Source organism: Mustela nigripes, chromosome 11 (assembly GCF_022355385.1).
Source record: "Mustela nigripes isolate SB6536 chromosome 11, MUSNIG.SB6536, whole genome shotgun sequence".
NCBI classification, from domain to species: Eukaryota; Metazoa; Chordata; class Mammalia; order Carnivora; family Mustelidae; genus Mustela; species Mustela nigripes.
This window is the reverse complement of record NC_081567.1, coordinates 7,488,039-7,512,918: the sequence shown is the minus strand read 5'-3', so window position 1 is coordinate 7,512,918 and position 24,880 is coordinate 7,488,039. Positions and strand designations below refer to the sequence as shown.

The following is a 24,880-nucleotide window of genomic DNA, read 5'->3' as shown; positions in this document are numbered from 1 at the left end:
AAGGGGCTGAGCGCGGTGAGTATCCCCTGTGCAGATCTGGTCTCTAATCCTAGCAGGAGTACTCTCCCCAGGAAGGGCCCCCTGGAGCCCCAGGTGGGGAGGCAGACCCCCCGCAGGGAGAGAAGGAAACTACTCACTGCTCTCTGCTTTAAGCTTTGCTCTTTCGTTGGGAGGCAAATTCCAGAGTGGAGAGTCATTGGAGCAAACAAAGAAGCTGGGGTGTCTGGGCAGCCCTGGGGCTCCTGGACGGAGGGCAAGGAAGGAGCTGGGAGCCCACAGCAGGGGTCCGGGCCAAGTCCACCGGCTCTGAGCAGGACCACCTTGGGCCCTGATGCCTGTTTCCTTTTGAGCAGTGGGGGAGGTGGGCGAGTAGCACCGTGGTGGGCTCCGTCTGCCGCTGTCTTGTTGTCCAAATCTGGATTTGGGGCGGGGGCCCGGGCACACTCCCCGCGCCGCTGTCACCACCCTGGGCCTCTGGATGTGGAGCTGGGGGTGGGAGACTGGAGGGGAGGCCAGTGGGCCCTTCAGTTACCTGTCCCTAGACCACGGGTGCCCACCCTCCCCAGGCAGCCCCGGGGTGGTGGGTGGCAGGGGTAGGACGAACGGCACAGCTCCTAGTGCGGATGGGCCCCCGAGTCGCCTCTGTGGTAGGGTCAACGTTCTCCAGGGAGGGCTGGAAGTGGCTGTAGATGTTTTCAAGGCTGATTGGGTCCCGCTTCAGATTCTCACCTGCAGAGAGAGGGGCCGGGCTCAGTGAGGCTGAGGGGAGGCTGGAGAGACACAGAGAGGGGCCCTGTCCCATAAAGGGACAGCTCTGAAGAGCGGCCCCGCATTTTCCCTGAAGTACCTCCTACCACTCATTGTCTGTGGTGGGACTCCGCAGCGCGCCCGCGCCCGGGGAGCTGGCCCAGTGTGACAAGAGGACAGGAGGGAACGGCAGCCCCCTGATTTGCCTCGGGGTCAAAAGTCATGGCCCCAAGCAGGCGCCCTGGCGACCTGGGGAAGGGTAGAAACGGGAGGAAGCTGCTGCTCTGGGGTTACCAGCACACGCTCCCTACAGCAACGGACCGAGAGAGGATGAGGCCAACAGACCAGGTCTCAGAGCAGGATTGGGACATGCAGAGCCCCCAGCAAGGGGAACCTTCCAGACAGTGGTACAGGCTGGCACGGAGGAGGGAAACTGAGCGTGGGCCACACGCAGGCAGGACGGATAGAGAGGAAAGGTGAGGCCTGGCAGCGGCTCTGTGGGGGCTTGTGGGTCAGGAGGCCGCGCAGTGGCTGGCAGAGCCTGGCGGCCCACAGCCACGCTGGGGCTGGCCGTAGCATCTTCTAGGCCTTTCTCCACCCACCAGCTTGCCCCTGGTGAGAAGCACCTTCCCAGATGCCTGTGTTCTGGAAGCTGCCAGGAACATTTCCGTGCCACTCTTGGGCGAGACAAATTGTATTCCCGCCTGCCCACAGAAACACGGGGAACTGCTGGGAGCAGGGAGGTGGAGGAGGGGGCCTAGAGGGCCCTGACCCTTGGCTTCTAGAAAGGGCTATCACAGCCAAGCCCTAGGTCAGGGACGGGCCTGTCCCCAGAGCAGCAGCAGAAAACAAAACAGCGTCACCATGACCCGGCCTGCCCTTCCCTCAGTGGGCCTCCGTTCCCTTATCAATGAGCTGGGAGCACCAGACCCAGCCAGAGCCACTCCCTCTGACGGTCAGAGGGGCTGTGTCCATCGATTTTCCCCCACTTTACAGCTGGGACAGCGACACAGGACAGCTCATCCCCGGTGTCCTGGTGAAACAATGGGGCGCTGTGGCCGCCGAAGGGTTAACCCCAGGTACTGTCGTTAAAGAATCCAATCTCAGACCCCCAGGTTTTGCAGGTATTTCTCTGCGGAACAGATCAGATCCGATCAGCAGGCTGCCTTTTGCTGTTTCCTAGAGCTCAGTGGGGTTGGGTCGCCATCAGGCCCCTGAACGCGGAGCTGAAAGGGACAGAGCCTTGGCAGGTTCCAACTGTGGTCCCCCATCCCTGGGCCTGGCCCCAGAAGCTCACCTGTGCAGTCTTCTCTGGGACCAGCACAGGAAGACGGTGAGGACCGCCACCGTGACCACCAGCCGTGCTCCCACAGCCCCCACACTCCCGGACACCAGGCTCTTGCTGATACTCAAGGCACAAGTCTCTCCCCAGTACCAGTGCGTGCCTGAGGCCGGGCATCTGGGGACACACATGAGAGCAAGCCAGTCCACTAGCGTCCCTTATACCCAAAAGTCTCCCAAAAGAAAAAAATGAATGCCAAAGCATAGGAAACTGGCTCTCCCTTCCAGGGCAGGCACCAGTTAGGAGGGACCCAGGCAGGGAGGCTCCCCAGCACTTAAGGGGCAGCGAGGGGTGGGGGTCCCCTTACTACAGAGCAGGCTTCAGAGTCAGCGTTGGATGCCTCGTCCCAGACCCTCGACGTCCACCCATCTAAGCTCTGGCTAGCACCTCCTGAACTTCGTGCCCAGCTATAGCTAGAGGTGCTATGCCCTAGCACTGTGCTAGGGTATCGAGAGGAAAAGGAAGCAGAGACAGATCTACAGATACAGATCTGGAAACCGGGGAACTAGAACTGTCTCGGGAAGCGGCTCGCTCAGTCCTAGGATGCCCACGTCTGTAAGCTGCACGTGCTTATCGCGGTGGGGGCGGAGGGGTGAAGGGACGGCCGGGGGGAGAAAGACGGACAGTGGGGGAGGAAGCCTGACCCCCTCTGCCTCCCCCTCCTCACCCCTGCTCCACGACTGCGGTGGAGAGTGCCGCCCTACCACCGGAGAGGGTGGGGGCCTCCGAGGGGCTGGACACTCACAGGCAGCGGGGGCCACGCGGTGGCAGCTGGCATTCACCCTCATGACAGGTCCGTCGCACCTTCGTCCCTGCGGTGGCCCAGACCAGCTTCCCGTCCAGTTCGTCCACATAGTAGAACTGGGCATGATCTCCTTCTGAGAGCCCGGCTCTGGGATGTGGGGGAAGGGTGGGGAGCAAGCATCGGGCTGGTTGAAGCGCCCCCAGCCCCCATGCGACGCCCACACTCTGCCCCCCCAACGCCCAGCACTCCTCGGAGCCGCTTACCCTGCAGATCAAAGCCCTGCCCTGTCTTGCTCAGGATGGTGGTGGCCTCCTCGTCATGGCACAGAGGTGACGCCGAGCATGGTGGAAAACACGAAACAGACACTGGCCTCTGCCCCGCCAGGGCTCGGCCCATCCCTAGATGCGGCCGGGTCTGTAAGCAGGCTTGGACCGGGGCTCTAGGGGATCACTTGAGGCCGAGACTGGGAACAGCTGCTGCGCCCACTGCAGGCTGGAGAAGGCACCCAGGCCTGGCTTCCGGATCCCTACAGGGAGGCCTCTGGAGTTCCAGAAAAGGGGAGAGATGCAGGGCAGGGAGAGGCTGAGACCTCCCTCTGGGACCCCTCCCATCCTTTCCCCGCCACCATCAAGGGGTCCTGGGGCGGGCCCGCCTCTGCCCGCTTCAGAATCACCAGAGAGCCTTTTGGTCTCATTCATAATCTTTTTTTTTTTTCTTAAGATTTGATTTATTTATTTGACAGACAGAAATCACGAGTAGGCAGTGAGAGAGGAGGAAGCAGGCTCCCTGCTGAGCAGAGAGCCCGATGCGGGGCTCGATCCCAGGACCCTGGGATCATGACCTGAGCCGAAGGCAGCGGCTTAACCCACTGAGCCACCCAGGCGCCCTCATTCATAATCTTGACCTTTATGACTTTAGTGAGGCTAGAACGAGGACCCAGTGATGCATCGGTCACCCACCCTCCCAGAAAGTGGGGCCCACAAAGCAAGAGGGGTGTGACCCAGAGCTGTGTGACCCAGAGGCAGGACAGACTCGAAACTCTTCCCTCCACCAGTTAACATCCTAGAGGGAAGCTGCAGGGTCAAATGATCCGAACGTTCCAAAATACCAGTGATCGCAGTAAATGCCACTGGGGGAAGTTCATTTATAAAAATGGAAGTCTTCTGGGTGAAGACGTGGCAAGACTGAACCCTTGGGCGCTGTGGGAATGGCAAAGGGCAGAGCCACTGTGGAAGACAGTACGCTGCTCCCCCCAAAATTAAAGATAGAATTACCCTATGACCCAGCAATTCCACCTGTTGGAATCCACCCAAAAGGACAGACAGCAGGGATCTGGAGACATCGCTGTACACCCATGTTCCTTCATGATGCTTCGAGACCGCTAAAACGCGGAAGCAAATGACGTGAGTGTCCATGGATGGATGAATGGATGCACCAAATGTGGTACACGGTACAGTGCAACGCTATTCCGTCTTACAAAAGCAGCAAATTTTGACACGTACTACGATGTGGATGAACCTTGAGGACACCGTGCTAAGTGAAATAAGCCAGTCACAAACGGACAAATACTGTATTGAGTATTTACATGAGTCCAAATACACAGCGCACAGAGACACAATGTGGAATGGGAGTTGTCCAGGTGGGTTGAGGGGGGGGGGGGCTTGAGAGCTATTGTCTAAAGGGTACAGAGCTTCGGTTTGGGAAGATGAGAAGGTTCTGGAGATGGACTGTGATGGTGTGATTGCAGAACAGTGGGAATGTACTTAATGCTACAGAACTGTACACTTAAAATGATTCATCCAATGGTTAATGGCAAATGTTACAGGTATTTTACCACAATAAAAAATATTTTAGGGGCGCCTGGGTGGCTCAGTGGGTTAAGCGTCTGCCTTGGGCTCAGGTCATGGTCTTGGGGTCCTGGGACCGAGTCCCGCATCAGGCTCTCTGCTCAGCAGGAAGCCTGCTTCCCCCTCTCTCTCTCTCTCTCTGCCTGTCTCTCTGCCTACTTGTGATCTCTGTCAAATAAATAAATAAAATCTTCAAGAAAAATTTTTAAGTTAAAATTTTTTAAATAGAGGCTGTTGGATTATATTTTGAAGACCAAATGAGCATGCTTTTAGAAATGAAGAAACATGAGGTCGTTTTAGAAATATAATATTCCAGGGACACCTGGGTGGCTCAGTGGGTTAAGCCGCTGCCTTCGGCTCAGGTCATGATCTCAGGGTCCTGGGATCGAGTCCCGCATCGGGCTCTCTGCTCAGCAGGGAGCCTGCTTCCTGCTTCCTGCTCTCTCTCTGCCTACTTGGGATCTCTCTCTCTCTGTGTCAAATAAATAAAATCTAAAAAGAGAGAGAGAGAGAAATATAACATTCCAACCCAGAAGCTCCTTGTTAGACAACCAACGGAGCACTGAGAGATCTTAAGATAAGGTGCAACACCAGTCACAGCCATTGTGACAGAGAAGTCAGGAACAAGACACAGAAGGACAAAAACAACCAAAACCTTGTGCCACGGGTACTGGGCAGGGGGTGACAGTGGGGTAGAGGACGCTGAGCCACGGAGCCCCATGGGTCCTTAACAGGTTGGATCTCCCGCTTTCCCTGCTGGGACAAGACACCCTTCAGGCTCTCCTGCCACGCTTCTACTTCTTGCCACTCTCCTTTGGGGGCTCTGCTTCTCCTCCCTGTCCCCTAGATGCTGGGGCCTCCCATGAGTCTTTCCTGGGAAATGTTTGCCCCTGTGCTATGACCATTCCCAAGCCATCTGGTCTACTCCCAGGGCTTCCAGCATCTTCCGTCCAGGGAAACCAGCACCAGTGTCTGCCGCAGACACTGTCTGTTACACGTTCTACCACACGTCGCTGCGTTCCTCGACCATTCAGTGTGGCCGGGCCCTGGGCACTTGAAACCACACCCCCCACCTAAATCTTCTCTCCCATCCCCCACCTTCTTAACCTCCCTTGTAACAGCAAAGGGCACTCCACACCCCAGTGGCCCAGAAATCTGGTGTCATTCCTCCTTCTCTCCAAACACCCATCAAATCCCTAGGATCGTTGGTCTTGCTTTCTAAAGACCTTTTACACTGGACTACTTTTCTTCTGCACTGTCGCCCCTCTGGTCCAGGTCACTATAGTCTCCAGCCCCTGTCCGCCCACTCCCAGTCCTGTAGCCAGACTGAGCCGTCTCAAGTGCAAATCAGACACTTTCCCAGGGAGCCAAACTACTGAGGTTTAAAGACTGAGTGACTTGGTACGGGTCATCTTTCTACCTCCTCTCCCAGCATGACCTCAAGCTGCCAGCTGTTCTGTATGTCCCTGGAATCCAGCCTCCTCTCTCGCACCTCTAGGCTCCCCGTCAATTCCCTCCACCTCGCTTATTCCCCATCAGGAATCAAACCTCAGCTTAGTTGTCATTTCTTCCAGAAAGATTTCCCCCTACCTCGCCCAGCTTGCATTCAACCTCTCCCCCGGGACCCTGTGTGTCTCTTACCATCAACTCTCACCATATCGCACAGCCATATTGCTGTGTTCTGCCACTCTTTGCTCCATGGAGACCTGGACCACGGTGTACCCTGCACCTAGCACAGGGCAGGCTTTCAGTACAAGCTTGTTCAAAGGATAAATGAATGACTAAAGGAACAGGCCGGGGGCCAGCTAGGTACTGATACTCATTTAAGACTGGAGAAGACAAGACAGCAGAGAGAGGGGGGCTTCCCACAGTCTATAAATCTGACCTTTCCCCCATATACTCACAACAGTCTCCGTACGAGACCAGAGTGGGGGAAGTTAACATGCCAGGACCAGCTGCGAGGAAGGACTTGCATTACGAGTGGTATAGAAGGCATCTGGGGACTGTTGGATTTGATGCATCTGACTGGGGAGACAGTTGATTCCATAGTGAAGGATGTGGGTGTTTCCTGCTATCCACCCGTAGTGGGGAAAGTTTCACCTGAACTTGAAGGAGAAGCAGAACCCACGATCTCTTTGGAAAGTCTTGTCCAAAATCACTGTCGATACGGGCATATCGGCGGTGCCAGACAGAAGCCCCATCACTTAGACTTAAGGATGTATGTTGTGAGGCATCTATGGTGGTAAAAAGGTGGCCAGAACCTGAAAAGGATGGAGAACGTCCTTCAAATTTGATAAAGGAAGTTTCAGGAGAAACAGGAGGTTTGGACAAGTCAGAAACACGGTATACACAACTGACTCCTCTGTGAGAATCAGTATGGCTAGTCCCAAGGGTAGACTTGGGTGTGAGAGGTCACTAGGGCTTGATGGGAACCCAGGACTAGTCTTGTCTGGGCTGCAGGAAGGGTGGAAAGATGTTGCTGTGGACGCTGGTGAGATTACTGTGTTCGAGGTGGATCCTGGAGCAAAGGTTGTGTGGTCATCACCGGAAGTGGCAAAAGGTTCAACAGACCGTGATGTGGACACGGAACTGCTATCCTCTTCGGTAACGGTGGCTACAGGTGAGTCTGTGGGTGTAGAGGAATCAGAGACGGTGCTGTGGTCTGTGGGTTTCTGGGTGATACCAGCGGCCGTTGTTCCTGAGACAGATGGGCTGCGGGATGCCTCCCCGGGGCTCCACGGAGCCGCAGAGCTCCCAGTGCCTGTGGCATGCGAAAGTAGGGATGACCCTGGGGGCTCAGATGATGCTGGCACGGTGGCAAGGAAGGTCACCTCCCCGTGAGAGTTGAGTCCGCTTGGCGGGGGACCAGCATGGGGGTAGAGAGCTCACGGGGGCTCAATGCGGAGGCAGGACTCGCACCATCTGTGCCATGGGAGGACTGGGTGGTGAACCTTGGTGAGGATGATGCTGAGGGGGCACCGTGGAGAGTGGACCTTGCAGCAAAGGACGCGGCTGTTCATCAGCCATTGGCCGGGGAACTCCAGGAGTCAGCGGTCCCTGACATGGGAGCAGAAATTCCATCTCCTCCGCTAACGGTGCCATCTGACATAACTGTAGGATCTGATGAATGAGGGGTGCCCAGATAAGCACTGGATCCCCCCAAGAGGCCCTTGGTTGTCTGTGCCGAGACAGAGAGGTCAGCAGACAGTAGGCCAGTACTTGAAGGGGGCCCAGCACTTCCGTCATCCTCGGTATGGGAGGTTCCAGAAGTAACAGTCGTTGGGGACCTAATCACACACAGTTGGGGAGACAGAGAGCAAATCCGTGAAAGCTGTGGCGCTGCGTCCCGTGGTCAGGGAAGTAGTGGGAAATCCATCCTAGCGTAAGGGACTTGGAGAACCGGGAGTATAGGAAGACACTGTGTATTCGGGTGACTCTGAGATGCATGAGGACTCCATAGCGCTGGGGGAGGCTGATGGTCCCGACCCTGGAGAGGTGGCTACAGGTTCTGTGGGACCTGATGGAGACCCGGGACTTCCGTCATCCCTGGTATAAGCAAGCGGTTACCGCTGAGTCCAGGGACTGAAGGGAATCAGAGATGGGGCTGTGGTCTGTGGATTTCCAAGTGATCATAGTTGGTCCAGAACCAACGGGGCAGGTACAGAAGTCTCCAGGCCTCAATGCGGCTGCAGAACTCTCTAGGTCTGCCATGTGGGAAGGCTCAGATGAAACGGGTGAAATCAGAGATGGTGGTAGAGGTGGTTATCGCCTCTGTGAGAGGTGTGGCCGTCTGTTCCCCATATGTGGTGAGCGTGTAGATTTCACCGGGGCTTGTCGGGGAAGCCGGACCTGCCTTGTCTGTGCTATGGGAACGGTGCATAGGAAATGTCAGTGGGGAAACTCCTGAGGTCCCGTCCTGAGACAAAGATGGGGTCATCTGCCCGTGATCACTGCGGGTGGGCAGAGTCCAGGGGCCCTAATGAGGAAGTGGGCATCCCACCCCCTGTGCTCAGGGCGCTGTCTGAGGGGATTGTAGGCTTGGTGCCTGCACACACAGTGGGTCCTTCTGTGAGGCCTGAGTCTGCAAGGGGGGTAGGTGGATGGCCAGGCCTTGAATGGAACGCACTTCTGTCTTCCCAGGGAGGGGAGGTAAAGGCTGATTTGGACAATTCAGGACTGGTTGCGAAGACAGAGGTCAGTTCAGTAAAAGCTGTCATGCTGTGACCAGTGTTGATGGTTGTGGTAGGAAATCCAGCAGGGCTCAAGGAATTAGAAGAACTTGTAGAATGAACAGAGACTGTAGAATCTGGTGACACTGCACCGTCAGTGGGGACAGTGGGATCCACAGAAGGAGATGTGGCTGAATGGGTTGAGGGGTCACTGGAAGTCAATGTGGACGCATAGTTGGTAGAGGTCGTTGCACAGGACCCTGTGGGTTTAAAAAAAAAAAATCAGACACTTGGGGCGCCTGGGTGGCTCAGTCATTAAGCAGCTGCCTTCGGCTCGGGTCATGGTCCCGGAGTCCTGGGATCGAGCCCCACATTGGGCTCCCGGCTCAGTGGGGAGCCTGCTTCTCTCTCCCACTCCTCCTGCTTGTGTTCCCTCTCTCACTGTCTCTCTCTGTCAAATAATAAATAAAAATCTTTTAAAAATATAAATAAATAAAAATTTTTAAAAAATATAAATAAATGAATGAATAAAATCAGACATGATGCTGTGGTCTGTGAATCTGTCACTGAATTTAGTGACAATCTGTCCTGGATAGCTGGTCAACCTACGATATTAGAGCACAACTTCTCCCTTCAGAGGTACTGGAAATATCAGAGGAAACTCTGTATTTGGACAATTTTCCAGCAACGCTCTAGTTTGTCTAGAGGGCAACGATCTAGCCTTCTGTCCCTTCTGGAATATACTACTTTGTCGCTAGATAAGGTTCTGGATGTGGCCTGAGATTTATGACTTGGATCGTTGGTTGTAAGGTTACAGATGCTGACAAATCCATATGGCCGCTCAGAAACACAGGGATGCCGCCCCAAACTGCCTGCCCCATCCTCCCTTAGCACTCTGGGACGTATTTATTTACTTGGGCACTCTGGCATAAATCTGAAAGGACATTTGCACTCACGCAAATGACGCATGGACTTTTGTTCCCCACATTCTGTGATTTGCAGGCCACACAGTCACCTTGAGTCATCTGGCTGTTACTCAGTCCGACAAGAGTCTCTTTGCCATCTCTCAGGTGGGAGACGATGCCCACACACACTCTGGCCTAGCAGTTCTCACAGAGCCAGGAGGCCCAGGGGAGCTAAGGGACATTTCCGTGGATAATTCGCCACCTGCGTTTCTCTCCAGACACACTTACTGGAGAGCTAGCCCCACCACCACCTCTACCCGGCCACCATCCTGCGGCCCAAGTGAGCTCCTCCTACTCCTCGGCCCCAGAGCCAACTCTACAGTCTACAGCTGTCGGAGGGGAAGAGTGCTGGGACGGTGCCCTGCACCTGGAGGTCTCCTCCTGTCATCCCCTCGCCACTTAGAACATGGGGTTGCATGTGTAGGACTCTATTCTCCTATGTAAGGTGGGACTTTAATCCTGGCTCCTCTTTTCAGCCGATGAGATGAAGATCAAAGATGAAAAGAATCTTTGTGACAACAGTGCTGTAAAGGTAGGGAGTACTAGGAATTCTACAGGATCGCACAAGGGGACTTCCTTGAAAGGGCAGGGCACACGGCTTCTTGTCCCTCCTGCCAGGACCCCAACCCTCCCCAAAGAGGCCTGGAGCCGCCTCTTCCTCAGCTCTCATGAGGATGGACCTTTGCCACTGCCAGAAAGTACCACGGAGGCCTTCAGAGCAGAGTCACCCTCTGTCATTCCAGACGCTTCCCTTTTCATAAGGTCCTGACAGACAGTCCCAGGGAGAGACCAGGAGTTGGACAAGGACTGGAAACCAGGGTAAACAGGGAGTGGACAATGAGCCAAGGCAGATCATTCACACCAACAGTTCCAGATCTCTGGTTTGGCAGACCACTGTCGGAACACTTAAGGAACAGCACTACCAAGTCACAGATCAATGAGTTCAGGTCAAAGGTGTAAAAACCCCTAAGACTTTTGGGAATTCTACATTAATGAGAAAGACGGAAAAGATCGCTTGGCTGATTTTTTTAAGTCAGTAAACACGTTTGCTTCATCCAATCGTCTTGCCTCTGAATTCGGTTTTGTCTGATGGGGCATGGTGGGAGTAGAGAGGCTGAGCTGGGGAGGCTGCCGAGGCGGGGAGCATCCCTGAGTCATGGGTATGAGGAGGATCAGAGGGAGGCAGCGCTCAGGGGCTCTGGTCGACACGAAGCACAGGGTGGCAGGGCTCAGAGTAAAGCCAGGCCTGGCTATAGGACCTCAGAGCTGCCTACTCTTTTTTTTTTCACCTTTCCCTTGAGTGGTGGGCCATTCTGCCCTCCTGGTCTCAGAGGGTGCCTCCTCCACTCACCTCTCTGAAGCCCTCTGTGTATGGGGTGACCACAGTCCTCAGCCTCCCTACCTTCATGTGCCCATGGGAGAGCCACTTCTCAGCTCTGCCCCACCCCTGTCCTTGTAACTGCTGAGACCATACCGGGCCCTGGGATGGCTGACCACTCGGCCCTCTGCCCTTGCTGGGACTCCCGGCCCCTCCAGGGCAAGGTGGGGGTGGTCGAGGTCCACATGGCGGGACGTGGGAGCAACCCCAGAGGGCGGTGTGGGGAGGGAGGGAACAGCCAGGAAGTAATATCTGAGCTGCCGTTCCCCCCCTCTTTAAAAAAACGGTTTTGTGGATTTAGGCATTATAAATTTTATTGGACTTTTAAACTCACAAAAGTAGACTGTTTATTTTGACAAGTCAAACAACGAGCGGACACGAAAAGGCAGTTTATGGTCGTGTGTCTAACTGAATCACAACGAATGAACAGGGGTGGGGACGGCTGGCACTGACTGGCCACCTATCAGCGTCCCATACGAGCCTTATCACAACTGTAACCCAGGGGCTCTGTGGGGACAGCCCACACAATCCCAACAGCCCCCTCCCCCACTCAGAGCAGAGTCTCCACGACCTCGGAAACCCAGAGCAGGTGCTCAGGGGGCACTTCTGAAGCAAATGAGTGAATGAGTAGTGAAAAGTCCCCCAGACTCTTTCCTAATGTTTCAATGTTACCCTGCAAGGCAGGCGTTACTGTTTCTGTCTCACACACACCCTGGAGTTCCCAGGGTAAACTCCCTCTCCAAGTTCAACCAGCTGGTAGGCTAGAATCCAAGAGGGTAGAGAGACAAGTGTTCTGTTTTAAACAGAACAAAAGAAGAGGCAGAAAATATTTGCATATAACAAATCCTAGCTTATAAATGTAGTTTTTTGTGATGATGTCTCTAATCAGTCTTCAGGGATTTTTTTTTTTTTTTTAATTTGCTTCACTGTGTCTTGAGAAGCTGAGCTTTTAAAAGAAAAGCACAGCCATTCTCCAAGGAAAGAAACCCAAATGGTCAACAAGCCTGTAAGAGAAGTAAATAACCTTCACCAGTAAGCAAAGAAATTCAAAACAAAGCAAGATGCTACTGATCTTTACCTACCAAACTGCACCCCCCCCCAATAATAAATGATGATGATAGCAGCAGCTGGCTGGGGGCATTTGCACAGGATGCCCACGGACTGCACCTGGTATCAGATTTCCAAAGGAGAATTTGAAAACACGCGCCAGGGACCATGGGCAGACGCGTACCATTCTCAATGATCTCATTTCTAGACACTGATTCTAAAATAAAGCAACCTGTGGCAGACTTTTTTTTAAGCTTTTATACAAGAATGTTTATTATGTCATTATTTATTATAACGAAAAATAGGCTAAAGGTGGCCAAGAATAGAAGAATAAGAAACTGATTAAAAGACTTAGGACTATGATCCTCCATAGAACGGAATACTGAACATAAACTAAGCAGGGGCACGTGGGTGGCTCAGTCCGTTAGGCATCTGACTTTGGCTCAGATCATGACCTCAGGGGCCCAAGACCTGAGTCAGGCTCTACGCTCAGTGGGGAGTCAGCTTGAGATTCTCTCCCTCTGCCCTGACCACCACCACCCCTCCCCGGCTCAAGCATTCTCTTTCTCTCTCTAAAATAAATAAATAAATCTTCCTTAAAAAATACATTGCCCCCACTATGCAGCCATCAAAAAAAAACCCAAATCTTGCCATGTGCAAGGACATGGACGGAACTAGAGGATATTATGCTAAGCGAAGTAAGTCAATCAGAGGAAGACAATTATCATACACTCTCTCTGATATAAGGAATTTGAGAGTCAGGGCGGGGGGGGGGTGTCCCTTGGGGGAAGGGAGGGGGAAATAATGAAATAAGATGGGACCAGGGAGGGAAACAAATTATAAGAAACTCTTAATCTCAGGAAACAAACTGAGGGTTGCCAGGGAGTGGCAGGGTAGGGTTAGGGTGACTGGGTGATGGACACTGGGGAGGGTATGTGTTCTGGTGAGTGCGGTGGAATGTGTAAGACTGATGATTCACAGACCTGCACCCCTGGGGCAAAGAATACACTATATGTTAATAAAAAAAATACATTGCCCACAGAATAAATCTAAATATGTATTCAGAAATGAGAAAAATTTTCAGTGTTTCTCTGACCAGTAAGATTAAGTGAAATTTTCTTCTTTTTGTTTGCCTATACTTTCTCAATGTTTCTCAACAAAAATGTATCCGTGTTCTAATGTGTAAAACATACAAGCCACAAAAGCCAAAGGTTAGATGTAGCCCAAGCCTTAGAAAATGCAGGGAAAATCACTCACGGCTAATGATTCCCAAGCTAGGATTCCCCAAACCCTCGCCGTCAAAATGCTCAAGAAAAATGATCTAGGGGAGCCTGGGTGGCTCAGTGGGTTGAGCCGCTGCCTTCGGCTCAGGTCATGATCTCAGGGTCCTGGGATTGAGCCCCACATCGGGCTCTCTGCTCAGCAGGGAGCCTGCTTCCTCCTCTCTCTCTCTCTCTCTCTGCCTGCCTCTCTGCCTGCTTGTGCTCTCTCTCTGTCAAATAAATAAATAAAATCTTTTTAAAAAAATGATCTAAAGGTGACTCTTGAATAACATAGGTTTAAATTGTGCGGGTCCGCTTGCATGCATATTTTTTTTCAGGACAGCACTGTAAATGTATCTTCTCTTATGATTTTTCTTAACCACACCGTGCTTTCTCTGGCTTACGTTTTTGTATAATACAGATGACAGCCAAAATATGTGTCAATCGACTGTTTATGTTCTTGGTAAGACTTCCTTCCGGTCAACAGTAAGGCTACGGGTAGATATGTTTTGGGGAAATCAAGAGTTATATGCAGATTTTCGACAGCACGGAGGTCAGCGCCCCTAACCCCTCTGTTGTTCAAGGGTCAACTGTATTTGCCTATGTTATAGCCACGTACTCATCATCAAAGACAGAGGCTCTCCTGCCTAACAAGCCAAATTCCCTACTTTCCTGCCCTGTTGATGGTTTTTACTGCTTCTTCACAAAACGTGTATTTAGATTTTTTCTAAAATCTAAATTGGAGTGAGGCAGCCAGTTTGCTGGACAAGGCTTTCACTTGGTGACATCCTTGGGGAAAAGCTCTAGAAAGCAAGTCTGAAGACGACCACTGCGAGATGAGGCTCTTTCCTCCTGCCACCTCCAAAACACATTTGTGCTTGTGGTGAACTCAGTCAGTGGGGTCCCTGGGAAAGGCCCAGAATGCTGGGGTGTCAGTGGGGCCCAAGAGCGCCTCCAAGTCATCGCACAACCGAAGGATCTAGTGTGTTCCATTTCTCCCTGGAAAATGGGGACCAATGATGCTTGCCATGACCACACTGCTCACTCTAGAATATTCTGTAAGAGAAGCAGTGTGGGGGCCACTGGGATGTGCTTCGGCCCCCCAGGCCCCGGTGCACTTTCAGCCCTGCCACACAAGAGCTCAGTGGTGTGGGCCTGTCTCCATTTCTGTAAGGCCATTTCTACCTGGGAGAGTGGCCACAGAGCTGACGCCAGGCTCTCTCCCTTTCCCCGCTGCACATACCTACCAATATTCCAATTCTCTCCATAGTTATATACGACTTTTTCGGTTCAGAATTGATCTAAGGCCATTGAGTATCTATTAATACTTCCTTCTAGGGTGTCTGGGTGGCTCAGGCTGTTAGGCATCTGCCTCCAGCTCAGGTCATGATCCCAGGATCCTAGGCTCGAGCCCCGTACTGGGGCTCCCTGTTGTTCCCCTTGCTTATGCTCTCTCTCTGTCAAATATATACATGAAATATTTTTTAAAAATAAAAGAAAGAAGGAAAGAAGAGAAAAAGAAAGGAAAAGAAAAGAAATGAAATACTTCATGGGGTCTGGGTGGCTCAGTGGGTTAAGCCGCTGCCTTCGGCTCAGGTCATGATCTCAGGGTCCTGGGATCGAGTCCCGCATCGGGCTCTCTGCTCAGCAGGGAGCCTGCTTCCTTCTCTCTCTCTCTCTGCCTGCCTCTCGGTGTACTTGTAATTTCTCTCTGTCAAATAAATAAATAAAATCTTAAAAAAAAAGAAATGAAATACTTCCTTCTGGCCCAACTCCTCAACAGCCACCAAACTGCAATGCCACCACCTCTCCCTGCGTCCTCCCCAAAAGGCAAGATGGGGGGGGGGGGCTGAAGCAGACTCTGAGGCCCCGCCTTCTCTCCTCCATCATTGGCCCCTCTCAGAGCTCCAACACCCACTTGGGTTCTAGTACTTCCTGTACTGTTCCCATGGTTCCACACAGTAAACTTGACTATCAACTGATTTATTCAGCATTCTTCATCCAGAGTACCAAACACCTGCCCAGGAGGAGTCAGGCCTGCCGTGTTTGCTGAATGAGTAAGTTTATTACTTTCCGTGTAAAACAGCACTTCCTTTTAATTGCTCTAAATTTATACTCTGCAAGTTTCAAAGGTTGTCCCTTTGTCTATTGTGAACAAATCACTCTCGTCTTCACCACACTCTTCTTGATTTTGCGCTGGAGCCTTTTCCACTTCCGCCTCCCCCTTGCTCAGCCCCAGAGCTCTGAACCCTCGGGCCCCTGGACCAGCCCCTCCGGGGCAGACACTGCTACCCTGTCGCCCTGCCATCCTGAGAAGCTCCCCTCCCCCTCCCCACCCATGAACTCTTTAGAACTTCATGCACACAAAACAGGACACAGGCCCCAGTCCTTGTGTTGACCCACAGCAGTGTCTGGTCTTTGTGGCCCCTGTAGCACATGGAGAATGGAGAATTCAAGCCTGTGCCCTATTCACATCCACCCCCAAGCCCCAGGCCTGCAGGACTGTTGCACCCAGAAACTCCATGCTTGTACTGGCGGTTCTGTCTACCTCACAGCAAGGCGCACGGTGCCAACACTTGGCTGTCAGTGGGGCCCTTCATCCCCATCATCACCAACCCCCTTCCCTCTCCCGTGACAGCCTGACCAGAGAGGGGCCCGGAGTCTGCCTGGGGACAGGGACAGGCTGGACCCCCCCCAAGGCTGAACCCAGCCACAGCTTCCTGGTCTCTGTATTTGACCTTAAAGCTAAATTATCTAGAATTTCTTTCTTCATGCCCTAAGTCCACATAGTTCCCCCATAGCCCCTCACCCTTTCCCATCAGCCCCTCCCAGGCTGCGCTGCTGGGCCTTGAACGTGTCTGGGTAGAGAAGAAGGAGGTACGTGAGGGCAAGATGGTGGGCTCAGGTGGCACCTGAGGACCCGCCTTCATGACTGGGGTCTCAGAACTCCCTGCGTGGGTCATCTCACTGCCGCCCTGCAGGGCACCAAAACTCCCTTCCCCACCCTCCTGCCCCCTCAACCCCCCTCCCCCACGACCCTATGGGGCCTTCAAGGGTCCCCTCTTCTACCGGGGACCTTGGTCTCACTCCCCTAGCACCCCTCACTCCAGTGACTGTCCTGCCCACACCTTCCCTCCGGTTTTTCCTGGTCTCCAGCGCTGGGGATGACAAAGTCAGCTCTGAGTGAGGGAACCCACAGGAAATCAGCTTGTAACTGGTTGCTTCCCAGAGAAATGGCCGTGACAGGTTCAACAAGAGGCTGCGTCTCCCCCTCAGCCTTTCAGCTGTTACTAACCAGAGGGTTTCCCCAGGCACCCCTGAGCTCTCCCCATGCGAGAACAAAGCTGCTGGATGCCCGGTCCTTTCCTCCCCAGGCCAGGGCTGATAGCCCTTACGGTGCGCCTGTGAGGTGTGGAAAGACGGGCCTTCTGAGCAGATCCAGCCCTCAGGACTGTCCCTCCAGGGGGAAGGCAGGCAGAGGCCACCATCTAGGTGAGGAAAGAGTCCCTGCTCCTCCAAGGAGAAGGCTGGAGAGTGGGAGCTGGGGGACACCAGCCCCTCTCAGCTCTGGGCCAGGGGCTTCGTGTAAGCCATCAACGGCACAACCACACGCCATACCCCTTGCCCTGCTCCCACACATCTCCAGGCACCCCCAAAGTCAGAATGAGGTGTCCAGCTCCTTGACAGCCCCCTCCCCTGCAAAGGGAGTGGGGGAATAGAAGAAGGAGCCCTGCCTGAGGCTGGGACACAAGGGACCTCCAGAGAGGGTCCGCCCCGGCCCCACTCACCCTGAGTCACTGTAGCAGGTGCCCAGAGCCAGAGACCCAGTGTCAGGAGACCCAGACCACTGGCATCTTCAGATAGGACACTGGCTGTCGGGTCTCCCCTCGTCAGGAGGGACCCAGAAATGAGAGCTCCCGGGAAGGGCTCGGCTATATAAAGGACCCCAGAGACATGTGCCTTGGGTGAGGGGTGCGGTGATGGGGCTGCGTGGATGTGTGTGGTCACCACCGGGAGCTGGCCAAAGGGCAGCCCGTCAACCCTCCCCTCTAACTCCACTAAAGCTGACTGCGCACAGCCAGGGTCCCCCCAACGGAAGCCAGAGCCATGGGTGCAGCGGGACAAGAGGGAGGGGACAGGAGGCTGGAGACGTGAGAGTGGGTGGTGGTTAGCAAGGGACGGGGGCCCAGAAAATGCCAGGGAGCGGGTAACAACGAAGGGAGGGGGGACAGTCCTAGAGGGAGCAGCCAGCCACAGGCCGGGCTGAGTGAAGGACCCTGCACCCCCACCCCTGAAAGACCCCTCTTTCTCCCAGCCTTCCCTCCACCTCAGCTACCTCGAGCTGGCCCCTCGCAAATTGCCAGTGCCTTCCCCCAGGCTTGCTGCTGACCAGGGGTTTCCCTGCCACCACTCGCTCCGTAACAAAACGGCCCCAGTCTCTAGGAGGACAGTCATGGCCCTGTGGGCTTCCCACAGACCCCTTCCTTCCCTGCTGGGACACAGCGGTGCTCCCAGGCCCTCCCACACACCCTCTGGAAGCCCCTGTTCTCCAGGCAGAGATGCCATGAGATGAAGAGAAGCAACGTCTCCTACAATAAATGTAGGGAGAACCGGAGGAGGAAGGCTGGGGACTTCTGGCCTCTGAGGTTACTGCGGGGGTGGGGGTGCGGCCAGAGAGGAAAGGGGCTCAGTGGGGAAGTTTGTGGGGAAGGTGAGGCAGTAGCGGGCCGGGGAGAGACAATGAGGACAAAGGGCTGAGGGAGCTTCTCCACCCCACCCTGCTTCTGCTCCTGCGTGGGGCCCCGGAACACCGGAAGCCTGGGCCTTTGGGATGGAGAGGAAGGAGTGGAACCCAACAATGTGGGGACCAGGGCCTAGGAAGCACCAGTTGGGGGATTTAAGAGGCAGAGGACATCAATACCTGGCTGGGAATGGGGTGTGGAGGGAGGAGGGAGGATTTAAGACGGGAGCCCAGGGGTGCCTGTGTGGCTCAGTGGGTTGAGGCCTCTGCCTTCAGCTCCGGTCATGATCTCAGGGTCCTGGGATCAAGCCCTGCGTTGGGCTCTCTGCTCAGCAGGGAGCCTGCTTCCTCCCCTCTCTCTGCCTGCCTCTCTGCCTACTTGTGACCTCTGTCAAATGAATGAATAAAATCTTTAAAAAAAAAAAAAAAGATGGGGGCCCAGGGATGGGGCAGGTGGTAGGGATTTAGGGCTGAGATTATAAGGATGGGGGAGGGGACAAACTGGGGGAGACTTGGGGCTGGGTGCTGGGGTGGGAAGTGATTTAAGAAGCTCCTTATAGGGCGCCTGGGTGGCTCAGTGGGTTGAGCCACTGCCTTCGGCTCAGGTCATGATCTCAGGGTCCTGGGATCGAGTCCCGCATCGGGCTCTCTGCTCAGCAGGGAGCCTGCTTCCTCCCCTCTCTCTGCCTGCCTCTCCGTCTACTTGTGATTTCTCTCTGTCAAATAAATAAATAAAATCTTTTTTAAAAAAAAAAAAAAAAGCTCCTTATGGGGGCGCCTGGGTGGCTCAGTGGGTTAAAGCCTCTGCCTTCGGCTCAGGTCATGATCCTGGAGTCCTGGGATCGAGCCCGACATCGGGTTCTCTGCTCAGCAGGGAGCCTGCTTCCTCCTCTCTCTCTGCCTGCCTCTCTGCCTACTTGTGATCTCTGTCTGTCAAATAAATAAATAAAATCTTAAAAAAAAAAAAGACACTGCTTATGGGGGGAGATTTAATAGTGGGAGCAAGAATGCAGCAAGGAGTTACATAAGGAGCAGGTAGGAGAATGGTTACAGGGCAGGTGGGGAATGGGTGTCAGGATGAGCACAGGAGACCAGGGACTGAGGTCCGAGACCCCCCAAAGGAAGTAGAGACGGGGATCTGCGAGAGACCACATAAGCACAAAGGCTGACACAGGAAGGTGCACGGGGACAGAGGTCTGACAGACAGTGTCTGGGTTTCACAGCAACCACACAAGGTATCGGGACTAGTATGCTCTACTCATCGTACAGGGTTCAGAGAAGTTATTGACTTGGCCAGATTCCCACAGTGCAAGAGCCTGGATTTGAATTGGTTGAAACTGGTGTCTGAAACTGGTGAAGTTTCACCCAGAGGGTCGGGCAGGTGGTCTGAGTTTGCTCCAGGAAACCAGGAGAGAGAGCTGCCCAAGTCCTCGAGCCATTCCCTGAAATGGATGCGGTTCAGAGGGTTTCTTCCCACGGTCTGGGGCAGGCTGGTGGGGGAAGGGCAGGGCTCACAGCAAGGCCAACCTCGGGTCTCTGGATATGCACCTGCCACAGAGTGTGTGTGTCAAAGAGGGAGTGAGAACCCACAGCCACCCGGCCCAGGCTGGCTGGAAGGTCGCTGCCTCCTGGTCCTAGCCCAGCCCCCTGCCCTAGCAGGTGGAGAGAGGGCATCAGGACCTGGATTCGGGAGAGTTCCTTACTCTCCCCCTTTGCCCCCTCACCCTAACACTGGTGTCCACATTCTCCAAGGCCACCTGGACGTGTTCACCCTTGACTAGAGAGAGAGGGGAAAAGAGGAGGGGAGGAGACAACAGGTGGAAAGAGAGATTCCGAAGGGCGGGAAAGGGAAAGGTGGGGAAGGCAAGGCCTGGCATGGGGGCTCCTGTGCCCCAGTGTCTGCCCTACAGGAATGGCCGGCGCAGGACCTTCACCTTTCTCAGGAGGTGCCCACGGAAGCGGAGACTCAAGCTTCCCCACACGAGGTATGCAAGGTACGTGTCTGCCCTGGGCAAGGGAGAACGCTGGGTCCTTCCCAGGCTCCGGTGGTGCCCAGGAAAGCCCCCGCCCCCTTCCCCAGGAGGCAGGACTCACCTGTCCACGGTCGTCCTCCGAGCCCAAGTTTGAAAAAGTCCCCATAGTGTCCTCATCCCAGATCTCGAACCATTTCTGTCGTCGCAGGACCTGAGTCGGGGCAACGCACCGCACCGTCCGAGCACGGCCGCCCCAGCTGGGACCCCTTTGCCGCGCTTCCCCGCACCTCTACGGTGCCCATCGGCCTCCAGCTTGGCCATCTCTCCGCGAGCGGGAGCGCGCGACGACGAAGAGGCCCAGGGACGCCAGCAGCAGCGGCAGCCGAGCTAAGCCCCCCACCAGGCGCCCGACCAGCGCCCTCCAAGCGACGGCCACCTGGCAGCGCGGGCGCGAGAGCCAGAGCGTGTCCGTGGAGAAGCAGCTGGAGCAGGAGGTCACAAGTCACAGACCCTCACACCTTCCGCCCCGGGTCCGCTCGCATCGACGTACGCCGAAGTGCGCCGACGTGTGCCCACGTGAGCCGACGTGGGCCGACGTGGGCCGCGGTGGGCGGGGCCACGAGGGACCGCCCAGCGGGAAGGCCTGGCGGGTTGTGGGCGGGGCTTCTCCTGCGCGTGCGCAGAGTCTCACCCGCCGGCAGGACCGCTCTTTTCCACGAGGCACTGGACGCGCTGACAGTCGACGGCGCCCGAAGCGCATTGGGTGACCCAGCCAAGGCGGTTCTCCTCCACCAAGGGGAAGTAGAAATCCCCATAGCCTTTGGCAGTGGCGTGGCGACAGATGGCTGGGTTGGGTAAAGGGTTGCAGAAAAACAGGAACCTCATCCACTCTACTCAGGGGCCTGGTCATAAATGGCTCCGAAAATGGGGGAAACAGCTTTTCCAAGGGCAAGGTGTCGTGGAGTAGATCCTAGGATTAGATGAGGGGAGGGCAGGCCCCCAAGACCCCCCACCCTCTCCCCACCTTCCCTGCTGGTCCTCCAGCAGGGGAAGCTCCTAACAAAGGCCAGGAAGGGCAGCCCTGCCTGGGGCCACATCACTCACCTCCCTGAAAGGTCTCCTCCTCGTTTCCAGGGAATTTCAAGAGGCAGATGTTCCTGGTGGGAGGGTCATGGCCTCCGGGGCCACGCAGCCCTTTGCCCATCCTTATCTTCCACGGTCAGCTCCTTCCTGGTGTTATTGTTCGCCTTGATGGAGTCAGGCTTAAAACACAGGGCTGAGGGGACACAGGCACAGGTGGAACTGTGTGGAACTGTGTTCCACAGGTGGAACACAAGGGGAGGTTAAAGGCTCAGGGACAGGTGATCAGAGCGGGGAAGCCCAGGGAGGGGCAGAGAGGGCTCTGTCACTAAGGGGAGATGAGGAGGGGCCACAGGGAAGGCTCTTCTTGCCTCCTTCACCCCCCAACCTCCTACATCCCCACCTTCCTCCACCCCCTGCCAAATAAGCAAGGGTCCTCAGCCGTCCTGAAAACTTGGAGCAGAACTGTCAAGGGGTCTTCCCCAGCACCCAGTCTCTGGCAGGCCCCTCCCTAGCCCCATTCTTGACCCAGTTGGCTATAAACCTACGCCCCCAATTTGCTGGAAGGACCTCAGGGCTGACATCTGAGCCCAGAGGCTCCCATCACAGCTAGTAGCTCTGGCCCTGACCCCTCCCTCCAGCTCTGGCTCACTCCGGGTATGCTGGCAGCTGTCCCCGTTATGGCTGACATTCTGGAGCTTCTCCTTCAGCACTGTCTTCACCTTCACATGCTCGCTCTCCAGCTGGAGGCTAAAGGGCAACTCCAGCGGGACCAAGTAGCTCACCACAATGCTGCCACTCCTGAGGGGATCAAGAGGGTTGGGGGTCTTACAGGGTGCTCAGGCCTGGGGCATGTAAGTCTTTAGGAGGGCACCTCCAGGACCAACCACAAGTGCGCTGGTATTGGGAGGAAGGCAGAAGCCATGACTTGGAAATCCAGGAATATTATTCTCAGGAGCCACCAGCATCCCTAATTTAGTCAGCCCAGAAGGCAGGACAAGGAATGATTGACATGCTCTTGCCTTTCATTAAGCCATTACCAAACCAGGCCCCCCTGTGCTCTCTGCCTCACTCATGCTGACCCACTCAGGAGGCCAGGAGCCACTGTCCAGACACCATGCTTCCCACAGCCTTCATATGCACCTCCCTGTGTGTCCCATGTGATCTCTCCTTCCAATCTTGTTTAAAAAGGAGGGTGGCATCTCTACTACAGAGAAATAACCACAGAAAATGATTGGGGAAAAAAAATCCCCCATGAAGTGATTGGTTCCCCTATCTCCTTCCTCCACCTCTCTCTTTCTAAAATCTGATGATTTCAAAAGGAAAAGATGGCTTCTCCAGCTTTTCTTTGTGCCCCCTGCCCCCACCTAACACTGCCTCCACAGCCCCATAAGGGTCTCCTTCCTCAATGACAGGATCTACACATCCTTGAACCCCTTCCCATTTTGGTAAATCTTCTGCATCTGAAATGCCGAGATCCTTGGGATGTCACCTGAACCTTGTGACCTGTGCATACCCAGGGGCCCAAGCTCAGCTTCAGGGAAGGACTCTTGAGTTCCCTCCCTTTCCCTGTCACCTGATCCCAGAAGGTGTCACTGAAATCCTTATAGGCTGTGGAAGTGTTGTCATTGAGGTCTGGGGAGAACTCCTGGTCAACAGAGACCTCCATGCCCACTTCAGACTCCAGTCTACAGAACTGTAAGGCAATACATTTGCATTATTTCAACTGCTAAGTTTATGGTGATCTGTTACAGCAGCATTTAGAAGCTAATACAGCTTCTAGCAGCCCAGACCGGGAAGGAGACCACCTCCTGGGGGTGATGGTAGAAAGGAGGCATGACATGGGGTAAAGGAAAGCATGGGAGAGAAGGCAGGGATGGAGCAATTAGGCAAAAGGACATGAGTGCTGACAGGCAAACCCTGGGGCTGGACCCAGGGAGAGTCAGTGGCATCTCCCAGGAGAAAGTGCAGAAGGCAGGGTCCTGGCAACTCACCCAGATTCACCTATTCCACCACAAACTCACAACGGGAGCTATAGAAGGTGCTAAGGCAGTGGCACTTGGGGCCATCCCTTTTACCCCCATGCTGGCTCCTGATATCCTGGAGCTCACAGTGGGGCTCAGAGAACCCCAAGGGCAAGTGGCAGAGGCCTCGTATCCAGGTGCCACCATTGTCACAGCACAAGAAAAAAAAAAAAGGAAGTTCAGGATAGGGCTTGCCCTTGGTGACAGAGAAATTTATCAGAGGAGAGAGAAGAGGAAACAGGGAAGCAGGAGGCCCAACCTGGGACAGTGGTCCAAGTGAGTGGTGGTTGAAGTTGTTCTGGATGATGTAAGGATGATAGCACTCTAAGAGGTGAATGCTGGTGTTTCTGGAGTCTTGATCGTGGCTGGGGTGGGACAAGTCAACTTGATTGAAGTCAACATCACAGTTGGAACGCTGCTGCTTATTTTTGTGGTCAGTGGGAGGCTAGTGAATCCAGGCATATGTGGGATGGTTACAGAATTGGTGCCTATCCGGTTTCCACTGGTGGGTCTTCGAGTGCTTGTCAAAACTGTGTGACTGGGGGTAGTCCCAGTGCTGACAGAACTAGGAGCATCTGTTATGCTGTTAGTAGGATGAGTTTCCAGAACAGTAGAAGTGTCCATATGTATAGGAAACACAGTTGTCATACTGGTGAAACTAGGAGGTGGCCATCTCAGCAGTGGAAGTAAACACTGACATTGGGATGGTGGGCAGAGAAGAAACTTCACTACTTAGACCCATTCCCGCAAATGAAGTAGTGGGAGAGGCAGGTGCTATGGTAACGGATACAGATTCTGGACATGGGGCAGCAGAAGAAATAAAACAGCGTGATGGTTGTTTCAGTAGCAAAGGTCTTCAGAGAAGATGTGGCTGAAGAAGTTCTTGCAGTTTCCGATGAAAAAGGAGCATGGAAAGCAGTAGCAAAAGAGCCTATCTTTTCCACACCAGAGAGAAGTGAGGATGTAGAAAGAGAGTTAGGGGTGGTAGTAAGCATTGAATTTGCACTAGTGGAGGATAGAGAAGAGGACATTATTGTTGTGGATATTGAATAAGAGAGAACAGTACCAAGAGAAGTAGTTAGTGCATTTGTAGATGTACTCAGACTAGGGAAAGATGATGTTGGAGAAACACAAGAAGTCCTGAGTGGTATTGTGGGGGTGGGTGTTGTTACCAACATTGTAGTCACAGTCATGGCTGTTTCTGGGGTAGAGGGAGTAGGCAGAGTGGCTGTGATGGAGGTAGACATTGAAATATTGGTGGGAGTGGTGATGTCAGTTGTGGCTGTGGTGACCACAGGGGTGGATGCAGCATTGGTACTAAGCAGTGTAGTAATCAATGTGGATGAAAGGGTTTGTGGTCAAGGTGGAGACTGATTCTGTGGTTGGGGAAGGTGGAGAAGACAGACACATCCTCATGGCTGATGTGAAGGTATTGGTGGGGACTGGAGTAGAGGTAGTCAATGTCAGAGAATCAGCCGTATTGGTGGGATGATTGATGATGTGGTTGCAAGACGAGATGTAATCTCCATGGTGAGAGACAGCATCCAGACATCCCCAGTA

At 54.2% G+C, this 24,880-nt stretch overlaps 2 protein-coding genes across 2 annotated transcripts; both read right to left on the bottom strand.

Annotated features, from left to right (window-relative positions):
* Nucleotides 1–1,748: 1,748 nt before the first annotated feature.
* LOC132027281 (uncharacterized) lies at nt 1,749–24,880 on the bottom strand. Its single transcript, XM_059416033.1, is given in 8 exon segments — nt 1,749–2,961; nt 4,062–4,077; nt 20,510–20,698; nt 20,908–21,061; nt 21,949–22,097; nt 23,291–23,300; nt 24,267–24,664; nt 24,666–24,880. Coding segments are annotated over 8 exon segments (1,383 nt in total). The 5' UTR covers nt 24,737–24,880; the 3' UTR covers nt 1,749–2,565.
* Nucleotides 20,440–24,177, bottom strand: MUC3A (mucin 3A, cell surface associated). Its single transcript, XM_059414601.1, is given in 8 exon segments — nt 20,440–20,698; nt 20,908–21,063; nt 21,429–21,492; nt 21,949–22,094; nt 22,698–22,759; nt 22,873–22,984; nt 23,287–23,478; nt 23,562–24,177. Coding segments are annotated over 8 exon segments (1,332 nt in total). The 5' UTR covers nt 23,969–24,177; the 3' UTR covers nt 20,440–20,505.